This window comes from Eumetopias jubatus, unplaced genomic scaffold (assembly GCF_037043125.1).
Source record: "Eumetopias jubatus isolate StellerSeaLion01/CBP00866 unplaced genomic scaffold, mEumJub1_p1.0 scaffold_16, whole genome shotgun sequence".
NCBI lineage: Eukaryota > Metazoa > Chordata > Mammalia > Carnivora > Otariidae > Eumetopias > Eumetopias jubatus.
In genome coordinates this window covers 74,345,236-74,359,132 of record NW_028274822.1, presented here as the reverse complement: position 1 = coordinate 74,359,132, position 13,897 = coordinate 74,345,236, and the positions used below count along the sequence as shown (strand labels likewise).

Here is a 13,897-nt window from a genome sequence, read left to right as displayed (position 1 = left end):
GGCAGAGGAGTCAGATGGAGCCCTTTGTTCATTCTTTCTATGTTTCTACACGCCCTACCCCTACCCCTCCATTCCTTCATTCTTTCCATCCCATAAACTTTCCTTCTAGATACCGGGGATTCATAGAAGAACAATACAATCTAGTTCATAACAGCAATTGCAGTACACAGTGATGGGGGAGCCCAGGGGCTGTGTAAGCCAAAGGAGACACCTCACCCAACCTGGGAGGTGGGGGAAGGCTTTCTGGAGGAGGCTACAGTTGGGCTGAGCATTGAAGGATGAGTAAAAATGTTTGCTTTTTTTTTTTTTTTGGTAATATAGAACGGTGGTTCTTCCAAATCACCCATAAATGTTGCTTCCCCTCTCCCTCTGTCCTTCCTCCCTTCTTTCTTCTTCTTCTATTTTTCTACTCCAGAAGTATCCGGGCACCATCCATTCGATGAGCCTCCACCTTAATACAACAATGACCAGCGTTTTGCATATCGACTTCATTTCTGTCTTTAGCTCCTTTTCTACTTCTATCCACATCGAAACTTTTCTTTTTTTTTTTTTGCTGAACAATGTGAAAGTAAGTTGAAAACACCATGACAGTCCTCCTTAAAATAGTTTCCCATCTTTCCCCTAAGAAGAAGGACATTTCCTGGGCGCCTGGGTGGCTCAGTTAGTTAAGCAACTGCCTTTGGCTCAAGTCATGATCCCAGGGTCCTGGGATCAAGTCCTTCATCAGGCTCCCCCTGCTCTGCGGGGAGCCTGCTTCTCCCTTTGCCTCTGCCTAACCCTCCCCCTGCTTGTGCTCTCTCTTTCTCTCTCTCTGTCAAATAAATAAAATCTTAAAAAGAAGAAGAAGAAGGAGGACATTTCCTAACTGCCATAGCACTAGCTCACCAAAGAAAATCAACACACCCATAAGATCATCCAAGATCTCAAAATCCGGATTACACCCAATATCCTAAAATTGTCTGTATCCCTGTATCCTCTTAAAGATATTCATTGCATTTGGTTGTTTTGTTTCTTTAATCTCTCTCTTAAAAAAATTAGTAGAGTTTATTTTGGGGGAAATTTTTAGAAGGATTACAGAAAAATTAAGCAGAAAGTACCCATATACCACCTCTCTTCCCACACAGTTTTCCGTCTTTTTTTTTTTTAAGATTTATTTATTTATTTATTTATTTATTTGACAGAGAGAGAGACAGTGAGAGAGGGAACACAAGCAGAGGGAGTGTGAGAGGGAGAAGCAGGCTTCCCATGGAGCAGGGAGCCTGATGCAGGGCTCGATCCCAGGACCCTGGGATCATGACCTGAGCCGAAGGCAGACGCTTAACGACTGAGCCACCCAAGCGCCCTATAGTTTTCCTTCTTTTATTCACATCTTTGGTTAACCTTTATTCCCTCTGATACTAGAATGGTCCCCTCACCTCCCGTTCATCACATTGAAATGTGTGTGTGTGTGTGTAATAGAGTTTCCAGGGTGCTTTTGATGGGCAACTGCATTCAAAAACTGCTTTTCCTAGTACCTAGGACCTAGGAGCCGGTACCTAGGACCTAGGACCAAGTAGAATGTATGAGAGAGGCCATGAAAAAGTCTGCTGATGCACAGAAGGTAGGCGGACAGGTGTCTACTGAGGGTGGGTCATTGGATTGGTTTTGCCTAAGTGTCAAGAACTCAGCACCCACTTAAGATCAGAGCAAACAGCAAGGAAGACTTGGGAGTTATCTTGTCTCATAGAAACCATTACATTATCAAGAATATATTTACAGAGTCTGTTTCCTGACTCAAGTCTTTGTACCTTCTGGCGAATAGTAACCAGGCTCACTGTAATTGAGCATGCTTCTTTGGTTATCCCACCCCATGGCTTCCTCCTTGCTTCAAGTCTTCCAGATGAATGGCCTTACTCAGCCTTGGTTTTTTTGCCTGTGAGATTTAGATGATCAGCCCTTGCTTGCCAAGGGTTTGGAGATTGAATAAGCTCATAACTGGCAGGGGCTTGGGCGGGGAGGGATGGGGATCTCCTCCTGGTGCTTGGGGTGTCTCCTTCGACATCCTTGCCCAAACCCTACCCCCCTTCCAAAAGCCTCACTCAACCCCACCAACGTCCTCCAGAAAGGCCAAGCGCTCAGGCTCTGGTACCTGTTTCCCTTGCCAACTTCCTGCTGCACTTAGTCTGAGGCTCAGTTTACCCAGAACTTTTTGCCCTGCTTCATGGGTTTATTCAGTCTCCACTCCTACTGTGTGCTCTCCAGGAGGGGAAGGCAGCACATCCTCTGCTCCCTGGAGCTCAGTCTGGCATCGTATATGGTCAGACCAAGAGGAGAGCCTCAGCAAGCCCATGTGCCTCTCCAAAGCCTCGGTTTCCTCATCTGTAAAATAGGACAGTAAAGGGCAGGAGAGCAGAGCAGTTAGGGGGCATGGATCCCAGAGCTGGACTCCTTGGCCTAAATGCATGTTTTCCCATTGATTACACGGCAAATTACGTGTCCTTCTGAGCCTCCTTTGTGAAACAGGAAGATTACGATATTGGATTATAATAGAGGACTATTGTGAAGATAAAATCAAGGTGTGTCTACAAAGCCTAAAGGCACAATACACAGCAGTGATTATGTAGAATTCAGCTGCATCCTATAGGGGCTTAATAAATGTCTCACGTTCCTACCCCATCATGCACGGTCTCAGGCACCATATCAACGTTTATTACAGATTATCCATTGTTGTGTTGGCCTTGGTCACAAAACCTTCAGGTCATCTTAAAAGCACATCTGGTTTCCCATCCTGGGCCTCGCCAGTATTAGAACATCCATACATTTTTAATTTCCTCTTGATTTCAGGGTGCAGATGAAGAATGGGGGTGACAGCACATCTCGGGGGATGATTCATGGTGTCATTAAGTCTGCGTCAAGTTTCCTGCAGCTACAGTTTGCCCAGGCTCTGCCCAGACTCAGACATGGGAATTATTTTTGCTGTGTAATTATGTTGAATGCCGGTGAAGCCCATGTCTCTCCTTGACTTGGACCTCACTTTTTTTGTTCATTGTGTCTCAGTGGATTTTGAAATATATAGACATATAGATAGGAGTTCAACCGGTTGAGGTTTCCACTCACCTTTCTACCTGGAAGATGTAGGATGTTGTGGAAGGGAAAAGCATGAGGTTCAGATATGACCCACCAGGGTTCACATCCAGACTCTGCCACTTAGCAGTGTGACCTTGAGCGAGTGGCTTTTCACGAGTGAGACCGTTTCCTCATCCACAAGATGGGGCAAGGATCTGATCTTGATGAGATCGTGCATACAAATTGCGTGTGTGTAGAGGTGCCTTTTTCATTCTTCACGTGATATTCATGGAGCATCTACTCATGTGGTAAAATGATGGAGCCGCGTTCACAGGACAGCCTGGCAGGCGCAGGGTGTGGTCCACACTGAGACACGGGTCTTGGCAGCTGGCTCATTCTGCAGCCCAACAGACTGCTTCAATATCCTTGTCCATTTGGTGTGCAGCTCAGAACAGTCATATATAGCAACTGCTCATTCTTGAACCTCTGCCCTCAGTCTGGGGCCTTCTCTAGCCATGATAGGCAGAGCCGTTAAAAACAACAACAACAATCAAATGAGCATTAAGATTTTTAAGCATACATTTACGAGGAGCGGTGTTTTGAAGGGAGTAAATAATATACGCACGGTAAAGTGTACCACCCTTCGCCTTGCATGAAGTGCTGGGGGCAGTGGAGGTGGACACGGGCAACATTCGCAAGAACCAACTATACCGAACCCATACGCCCTCTCTGATTCCTCACAGATCCCCGTGAGATAGGGCATTCTTGTCCCCACTCCTCCAGCTGAGCAAGTTCCAGCTCTACAAGGGACCTGGCTGGGCCCAAACAGAGCCAGGATCTGCACCTGGACCTGTTTGCCTCTGAAACCTGTTTTCCTAGCCTGGGAGGTTAGAAAGTGCAAATTCCTGTATTTCTGGAGGCTCATATCCAGATCTCCCTAATAAACCTTCAGAAAGTTAAGTCACCAACACTTAGGGTATTTTCATGTTGATTCTCTTCTTCATTAACTCGCTTAATAAACATCAATTGGGTACCTACTAGGTGGCAGACACTAGAGCTTCACCCACTCATCCAACACCCCCTAGCTGAGTACCTACCTGGTGCCAGAGCGCTGAACTTCATCCATTGAGCACGTGTTTGTGGAGCAGCTACTATGTGCTAGGACACTGTTTTTGGTGCCAGAGTATGGCAGTGAACATGACAGACAAAACCCCTGCCCCTTGGAGCTCTTAACTCCACAACATTGCAAGGTTGACCTGGTTTCCCCCCATTTCACAGCTGAGGACACTGAGGCAAAGAGACAGGTGATTGCCCCAAGGCCATGTAGCTGGTGAGTGGCAGAAGCAGACCAAGCTTCAAGTGACAAATGTTATCTGGACAAGGTGACATAGGAAATACTGTTAATTCTGTGTCACATCGCAGGGCTCAAAGGAAGTCTACAGAGGATGGTGCTACTGGCTGTGGGGTTGGAACCCTACCTCTGTTACTTCTACCCGTGTGTGCTTGTGGAGATCACCCCATGCCCCCTTGCAGTGCTTGGGGGTCATAATTCCTATCTATGGAGTTGCTGTAAGGATTATGAATGAACGTGGCTGTCAGCTCCGTGAGGGCAGGAAGCCCATCAGCTTGGTCTCCCTTGCATGCATGGCACCCAGCACCGTGCCTGGCACACAGTAGGTGCCCAGCCTAGAGGTAGTTGTTTCAGTGACAGCTGACTAACCCCTCCACTCAGTTATGGCACCAGCCCAGTGCTGCTATGGCTAGATGCTCAGGACCCGCTGGCTCCTTTCAGCAGGTATGCTAGAGAGTTGTTCCTCTTCGGATAGACTAGAGGCCAGACAGCAGAGGTTCCCAAGATGTTGCTGGAGTCTCTCCTTAGAGAAGCAGGGTGCCCCGCCTAGTGTTTATACATACCCGTCTCCCAGTGACTCGGGAAAACTTCTATCCATTAACGCTCTCCCTGGGCAAGGTTCTGGGAGGCAGGCACAGGGACATCTTGATCATCGGCCAGCCATCCATCATGTGATGGTCAGAGTTCTATCTGAGTCAAGCTGTCCAGTAAGGACAGCGGTGGGGGGGGTGGAATGAGTCTTCCCAGGCCCCTGAATGAAAACAGCAGGCTGGTGTGAAATGTCCAAAGCTGGGTCAAAAACGGAGAAGATCATCTCCCTCCAAGGGCAGAACGGGGACCCTCCCTCGGAAGCCTGCAAGAGAGTGTCTGCATTCACATGAAATTCTGCGGTCTGCACACAGAAAGGAGTGGGTGCAAGCAACTTTGTACTTGGAGTGGAAGCGCCGGCGTTGCAGAGATGGGGGTGGATTTCTGAATGGCAAATCCTGGAGGCAGCACTCAGCCACGACTCCTTTCGTTCTCTCTTGCTGCCCTGCCCCTCCCTTCCCCATGTCTCCTGCTTCTCTTCTCGCTCTACACCCCCCTTCTCCTCCTCCTCCTCTGTCCTGTCAGCTCCCCAGGAGTCTACACAGCTTGGCTTGTGTTCCTATTTCAAGGCCAGCAGCTGAGGCTCTGAACCACCAGACAACTCCAGGAAGGTGGGACCCCCCCCCTCCCCGCCCCCGAACACCAGGCCCTTGGGCCCCTCGGTGGAGCGCAGTGACCACCAGGCTGGGGCATTTTGACTTGCACCTCTTATGGAAGGTGCTGCTTCTGGCAGGCCTCAGGGAAGGCAGTCAGATCTGTCGGGTCTAGTGGAGTGGGTGGGGGTGGGGGGTGGGGAGGCAGGGGTTGGTCCCAGTGAGCCTGTGCCCTGTGTCGTGGACACCAGCTGTCACCGCCGGGGGTCTCCAGACCCCCACTCCTGGGCTGCTGATGGCTTCCCGTGCCGCCTCCCCAGCCCATCCCACCTTGGGTCAGAGATCCCCCACCACCAGCCTGTGCCCCTTCCACGCCAGCCCCTCTACCCGCCTTTGCCCCCAGACACCCTCCTCCTTCCCCTCCCCACCAGCCCGTCTCTTCCCCCCTGCTTTCCAGCCCCACATCCCCGCACTGCAGCTGCTCACTTGCCTGCCTCTTCTTCCCACCTCCCTCTGCCCCTCCTCCCCTTCCCTCTGTTCTTCTAGGTCCTCTTCCTCGGGAACTTATTTCCAAGCTAGACTTGACTCAGTTCAACAAAATTTACTGAGCAGCTGCTGTGTGCTGGGCTCCGTGCCAAGTCAGAGGGTGCAGGGATGAGAGTCTGCACGGTCTCGACAGCAGGGGCGGGGGGCAGCCGTTCCCCCACCTCCCCTCCTCCCCTTCCCCCTCCCCCCCTCTGCCCCACCTTCCTCCATCTCCCCTCTTCCTGCTCCTAATTTCTCTTCCCCCCCCTCCCCATGCCCTCTCCTGGCACCCACAGCCAGCACTGATGATGGGAGCTGGGGTGACTGGAATGGCAGCGTCCCAGGAGACTCAGGGACAGCAGCCCCGACACCACCATCCCCACATGGCAGGTGATGGATGCGACTGAGCACCTGAGACACATTCATCGCGTCCACCTCCCTTCAGGGCCAAGGCAGGGCGGAAATGGCTTTTGTCGGCCCTGGGAGCAACCCACTTCCCCTGGCAGCTCGGAGCTGTTTATTTAAAAAAAAAAAAAAAAAGGAAAAAAAGTCAAAGATAAAGCAAAGCACGGGAAGGCCGCCTTGCCGTGTGCTCAGGGAGGGATTCCAAGGCAATGATATTGACAGCACATCTTGAGATCCTCCTAAAGGGGGCTCTCCAGCCCATGTCCAGGGGTGACAGAGATGGAAGGTAACAGCCAAGCAATGGGAAAGGAGGCAGAGTCTCTGGACAAATTGTGTGGCTGCCGTCTTAGCACATGGGGAACCAAGCTTTCTCTGGAAGGATGAGCCGCCAGGTCGCCTGCTCACTCATTCTTCTGCTCCTCCCCGCTGGAGCTTGAACTGAGGCATTTGTGGGGTCCAGCGGTGGGTTAGGCTCAAGATGCAGAGATTCCTAGGAGTATTCCAGATCACCACCAACTGTTATCAAGGACGCACGTCTGTTTGTTATAGGTCCTTAACTCTTCATCTCACCACCGTTGTTTGAAGAGCTAGGTGCTGGGCCCTGTGCCCCGGGCTTTCCTTCCATTCCTATGACTTCCCCACGTGTCAGCACTGTGACCGGGCACTTCTCTTCCACCCCGGAAGCTGGAAGGGCTCGGCACTGGGAGACCCCGGGGGGCTGGGGCACAGTGAGCAAGAGGGAAGCTCAAGGCAGGGAAGGGAGTGGGTGATAGAGGTAGCTTGCCTACACCACAACCTCGACCGTGTTGTCCTCCCCCTCCCCCCCCACCATGACCGGCAGACCCTCCACCTAGCTGACCAAGGGAAGAAGGAGAAGCAGATGACCACAGCCAGCCCTGTGCCTATCACTCATGGAACTCTTTAACAGAGCATCATTGCCATGGCGACCTCCCACAGCTCCAGGGTCAGGGAGGCTCCTGCCAACCCCAGAAGAGAGAGGCATATGGGATGGTTGACCTCAGGAGCTCAGGAAGGCAGGGTCTAGGTCTCTACCCATGTCCTTAGGAAAGACCCCGATTCCCGCTCACCTGTCTGTATCTTCCTCTCCCTCTGGGTATCTCCTTCGGATACCATTGACTTGGTTTCCGTAACAGATTCGAAAGCGCTTTGGGTCACCGTGGTCCTCTCTTTTCCTTCTAAACTGTCTCATGTGGTCGGGGTGGAAATGGTGCTATCACACCTCAGTGGGCAAGAAGCTTTCCTCAGAGTCTTGTACCAGAATCCCAACCCCCCCCCTTTATGTAAAGGAGGCTGAATCCCATTGTCAGTTGGAGAAACAGTGTCGAGAAGCAGAATAATGACTAGAAACCTGCATAAACGTGGCCCTTGGCCATATTCAGCCTCCAGCCACTGGCTTTGTCTACTTGCCAAGGCTCTGACGTTCATACCCCTTTCGCTTTTTCATAAATTATAACTTTGCCAGATGGGTGGGCAGGGGGTCGTTTCTCTTAGGGGAAGGACAAATAGATTTTATTTATTAAAGGAACGGTTGATGGACTCCGGTCTCTCTCCTGTAAAGATGCCCTTTATTTTATAGCCTATAATTTCGCCTCGCTGCGAGGCTCCTACTTTTCAGAGGGGGAGTGTTTTTGGCTCAGCTGCTATAAAATGCCTCTGCATGAAAGCCAAGCCTGGTATAGTCCCGGAATAGAAACCGTCTGTCCTCTTGTGTATAGACTTGGTTTCGTGTCGATTTTATGAAAATCTTTCCCTTTGGGCGGGGGGCGGGGGGGGACCGGATTTTTCCTCTACCCCATAAACCAGTCAAAGGTGCCACAGAGCATCCCACTGAGACATATTTGGGTCACTGACTCTCAGAAGTCCTGCTTGGTGGGACCTTCCTCTGGTCTTGGCCCTAAATAAATAAATAACCCCCCGCAGGTCCCCCTCAAGTCTCCAAGAAGCAAGCAACTTATTTCGCAGCAGGCCCTGGGATAGAAGGTCCTATCACGTCAAATGCGATGGCTCATAAATCTAAGTCACCCGACCTAACTGCCATTTTAATCCACTCACACGTGCTTAGCTGGGTTTAAGTATAGGCAGAAATTGCATTTCAGAAAGCAACAAGAAATCATTTACATGGCTTGAATTTGCGCATTAAGTCATTCAGTTCATTTGAGAGTGCGGTAGGGATGGTGTGTCCAAAGAAAAATGGTATTAGCGCCTGTGCCTAGCGGCTCTCACACCAACTGCACAGACCGTGTGAATTGCATGGTTTCTACTGACCGCATGTGTCTTCTTGGTGCAGGATGAACAACGAGGCCAGAGATGCAGAGAGGTCCCTGCCGGCATCGGCCCTGAGCAGAGCCCGGACCGTGCAGAGCCAGACCTCGGGGGACAAGTCTCTTTCTCCCCTCTGCCTCCAACGGCAAAATTACTACTATCTGGGGGACGGGGACAAGCGCGGCGGGCAGAGAAAACCCACAGAGAGACTGGGGGCGCGGTCTTCTTCCCCGGCTTCTCAGAGTACGGACGCGTCCCCAGCGTCCAGGGAAAAGCTGCCCAGTCCCTCGGCGGCCCTGTCGGAGTTTGTGGAAGGTCTCCGGAAGAAGAGAGCTCAGAGGGGCCAGGGGTCCCCACTAGGCCTGGAGGACTGGCCCACGCTCCCCATTTACCAGACCACCGGGGCTTCCACGCTGCGGAGGGCCAGGGCGGGCAGAAACAAGGGAGACTTCTCGCTGGGGTTTGGGGCAAAGTCAGCCCTGGAACCGGAGGGCGCCTGTGGGACGTCGTCCGGACTCCTGCGTTCCACCAGCCTGAAATGCATCTCCTCCCAGAGCGCCGAGGGCACCACCCTGCTGCCTGAGAAGCTGAAGAACCGGTTCAGCTCCTGCGAGTCCCTTTTCGAATCGGGGCAGAGCTCCGGGAGAAAACTGAGCTCCCCAAGCTCATCCGGGTCCATGCTCTTGTCGCCCACGCTGCGGCCTCGGAGGCGCTGTCTGGAGTCCTCCCTCGACGATGCGGGCTGTCCAGACCTCGGGAAGGAGTCCCTGGTCTTCCAGAACCGCCAGTTTGCCCACCTCATGGAGGAACCCCTGGATAGCGATCCGTTCACCTGGAAGGTCCCAAGCCTCAACTATGAACGCAAGACCAAAGTGGATTTCGATGACTTCCTCCCAGCCATCCGGAAGCCTGAGTCTCCCAGGTCCTTGGCCAGAGCAGCCAAAGAGGGTCAAGACAGTTCGAGGCATTCACGCATCCACTTTGAGACGGAGGAGGCTGACCGGACCTTTCTCTCGGGGATCAAGACCATTTTGAAAAAGAGTCCGGAGTCCAAGGAGGACCCCGCTCACCTCTCCGACTCATCCTCCTCCTCCAGCTCCATTGTGTCCTTCAAAAGCGCCGACAGCATCAAGAGCCGACCGCGAATCCCAAGGCTGGAGGGTGATGGTGGCGAGCGAACGTCCCCCGAGCACAGGGAGCCGGGGGTGGGGGGCAAAGACGAGGATGTTGAGAGCATAATGAAGAAGTATCTCCGGAAGTAGGAGCCGGTGCAGGTAAAAGCAGCGGGGGGGCGGGGGGGGGCGGCGGGGGGAGAAGAACTGTTCTTGGGGAGTGAGAACCAGACAGTCCACCAGGTCCGGCAGCCCGGAGAAAACCTGTTGCTGCCGCTGCCTTCCACGCCGTGAGTGATTTCTCTAGAGACGACGGGTTTTAGAGGTTTTGCGGAAATAATGAGGTGCCAGATGCTAAGCTCTCTGCTAGGTACCACTGGTTCCTTAGCACTTGAGGATGCGGACCCATCGGAAAACCAGAGGGTCCGGTAAGGCGGTGCCAGAGAAGGTGCTGGGCTTTTGGTTTCCCCACTCTTGTCTTTCCAGGGCTCCATTCCACCTGGAGCCGGAGGAGGCGTGGTGGCCTTTTGTCCACGAAATGACGGCAGATCTTGTGGGATGGGCTCAGTCCAGGGTAGAAGGGGCTTTGCGAAGAGTGGAGTCCAGCTCTTGCCTTACATACCCGGAGAGAAATGGAGGCCCCGGGTGGGGGGAGGGCAAATGCAAAGGTCCCAGAGCAGCAATGGGAGAAGAGAAGTGGGGCTTCCCTCTGCCTTCTCTCCTACCCCAGTGCTAATCCTAGAACTTCTCCGGACTGAAGGTAGGAAGAGGAATCCATTGCTCATAAAGGCTTACATTTGTTGGATGTACGTGTCAAACAAGTCGGTATCCACAGGAACCCCAAAAGGTGGTTAGGAGGATTGATTCCCATTTTACAGGTTGGCAAAACAGAGAGAGGTTAAGTCACTTGTACAAAGTCACCCAGGCAGAATGGCGTTCGAAACTCCGGAATCCCCACTTGTGTCCGTAATACTTCTCCTTGGGTACCCATTCCGAGCACGCACAGGAATAAACTCAGAGCCTCCTCCGTGACAGAGCTGGATCTTTAAAGAGGTTGCCTCCCTTGGCATCCCCATACCGGCCTGGCATCCCAACCGTCTACTCTTAAAGGGATGTTGGAATTCCTGGACTCCAACCTCAATGGTAAAACAAATGAGGGAGCCCTCGAGATCAAGCCGTCCCCTTCCAGGGATTCTGCCGCCAACCCAGCCACCTTGACGGCCAGTTCAGTGCTCTTTGCCCTGAGGCAGGGCTGACCACCTGGCAGCCCCTCCCTGAGCAGCACGTTTCAAGCCTTAGGGTGCTGGGCATTCCACCCCGTGGCTCTGGCTGAAAGGCAAAGCCAGCGAGGGGAGGCTGGGCATCAGCCGAGGAGGTGTAAGCACCCGCCTCCGGGTTCAGACACAAGGCAACCCCACTTGCCTAGTAATAACAACACGCGGCCTCCATGAATCTCTTAGCCGCTGAAATTGAAGCAGCTCAGCCTCCAGCAGAGTGGGGCAGCCACACGCAGGTGCACAGCCGGGGCCTTGCCTTGGTCCCCAGCCCTCCTTCCAGAGGCCTCCCGGACCCAAACGAGCCACCTGGCCTCCACTTCCATAGACCTGCTACTTCGAGAGCCACCCTCAGCCCATCAAAAAGCGATTGCCCCTTCCGAGGAAATGGGCTTGGACTGTATCAGAGCAAATTAATTTGACTTAACATGGCCTTCTCTCTGCTCTCAATTACCGGGAAGAGATGTGATATTCATTTACATTATTATGCTCTCGGGGACACAGAAAGCAGTTTCAAAGGCCAAGTAAAGGGCACACGTCCATAAGGAGAACAGTTCTCAGCAGAAGTCATCACAGAACATCTTGTCTCTGCCTTTTTTTTTTTTTTAATTCAAGTCCTTCCCCCTCCCAGCAGTGCTCACCGTGGTAACCGCGCATCTGCCAAAAAAAAAAAAAAAAAAAAATCTTCCACCCTGACATCCACGCTGGAGGCTTGGGCTGAACAATACAGCCCCGCCCCCTGCGAGGCAGATGTATTAGAGGGTTCGGAACCAAGCAAGCCTCCCAAAGCTCGCATCTTCCTTGTAACTAACTGGCCATGAGACCTGGGGCAAGTTGTGGGATCTAGCCAAGCCCCTGTGTCCACAGCTCAAAATTGGGGCTGATCATACCACCTCCCAAAGTAACACTGTGAGTTTGATGTGAATGCCAGAGATTCCTAGCTAGGGCCGGCACCTGCCGCAAGCAGGAAGTGTCAGGTTGCCCTGCGCTCGGCCCTTTGGCCCTTCGGGAGCTCCATCCCTCTCATTCCCCTTCTGCTGCCTACCATCCTTCATTCCTCTGGATGGTGTCTCTGCAGCAATGCCACCCAGGGATATGGGATATCAGGGCCTCCTCCCCCCAGACACACTTCCTGCATCCTGTTGATCCACTCTGACCTGTGTTTGTTTCCAGCCTCCTGGGATGTACTGCCCTCCAAGACTTCCCGACTCCACAACTGTCTGGAGAAAGAGAGAGACCGGCCAGGCCTCCCCAGGGGCCCTCAGTCCCGAGCCAGCCAGTGTGGCTGTGCTCGAGAGGCCAGAGGGGTCCGGCAGGAGGCAAATCCCTCGGGCATGGGGATCCCAGCACGTTTGGTCTATACAAAATAAAGCGATGGCTCCTTGGCATCCGTGTTTCCTCTCTGTTCTGTGATCAGGGGACCCTGGAGGTTTGATGGGGGCAGCCCGGGGAGAAGGGTTCCAAGGAATGGGATCAGCCTGAAATGTTTGTAGTTTCAAGTGCGCACTGTTATTTCTCTGCCCCTATAAAAGTCCACGCGATGGCCTTATCAACTCAAATGCCACCTCCTCTGGGAAGTCTTCCCTGATACATCGAACGGAAAGAAATGCTCCTTCTCCATTCTCCTTTAATTCCCATAGTTACCTCTATCAAAGTTCCCTTGTCTGTCTAGTGATCTACCTTGTGTACATATGTGTAGGCAAGCATTCAAGAAATTTGGATGGATGAATAAATGAGCAAGCCCCCGAAAAAGTTAATGAACCTATACACCTTGAGTGCATGTGACATACTGACACAAATGCATCTCCACCCACGTGCACCCATGTCAACACCCAAGCACCCATGAACATCTGCTCACAGCCCCCCCCATACACCTGCTTGCATACACAGCCCTGCCACGCCCACACAAATACACACCTGCACCACGGCCTACACTGGCCTAGCCATGCCTGTAGCTGGGATAACTACTTCTTCAAACACCCTAGAAGTATTAGTCAGACTAAAACTGTAGGCTAAGGTTTATTACTCACTCACGTGCTACGTTGGACACCGTGCTAAGCATTTCACATGGAGCATCACACCACGACTTTAGCAAAAGTCCTGAGAGATAAATGCACTCATTATTCCCTATTTACAAAGGCAGTGTTAGCTTATGCCCTCATGGGGGACGCCAATGCTGCCCCTATTTATATTCCCACCGGCAGAGACTCTGTCCTGCCCCAAATGTGCCTCTATCCCTGGGTCCCCCTCCGGAATAGCCAATCAGAGCTCCCTCTGTGTGTTAGCTTGCTAGGGCTGCCATACAAAGCACCACAAATGGGGGGCTTAAACCCCAAATGTATCGCCTTATGGTTCTGGAGGCTAGAAGCCCAAGACCAAGGAGGTGTCAGTAGGCCTGGTTTCTTTGGAGGTCCCTCCTTGGCTCGTAGATGGCTGCCTTCTCCCTGGGCATTCCCATGGCCTCTCCTCTCTGCGCGCATCCCTGCTTGTCTCCCCATGTATCCAGATTTCCTCTTATAAGGACACCAGTCGGATTGGATCAGCGCAATCCAAAGGGATTCGCTTTAACATAATCACCCCTTTAAAGACCCCATCTGCAAATACAGTCACATTCGAAACAGTGGGCCTTAGGGCTTCCCCATGCACATTTTGTAGGGATCATAATTCAGCTCATAACACATGCTATGCAAAAGTAGGTGGTAATTTAATTTGCTAATCGTG

General features: G+C 52.3%; 1 protein-coding gene across 1 annotated transcript in view; it reads left to right on the top strand.

Moving 5' to 3' along the window:
* Positions 1-12,516, top strand: part of MYO18B (myosin XVIIIB) — a 241,243-nt gene extending 228,727 nt beyond the window's left edge. The window contains exons 42-43 of the mRNA XM_028124695.2: positions 8,816-10,064; positions 12,350-12,516. Of these exons, the coding sequence (XP_027980496.1) occupies positions 8,816-10,052 (1,237 nt within the window). The 3' untranslated portion in view covers positions 10,053-10,064; positions 12,350-12,516. The remainder of the gene's footprint in view (positions 1-8,815; positions 10,065-12,349) is intronic.
* Positions 12,517-13,897: the final 1,381 nt, after the last annotated feature.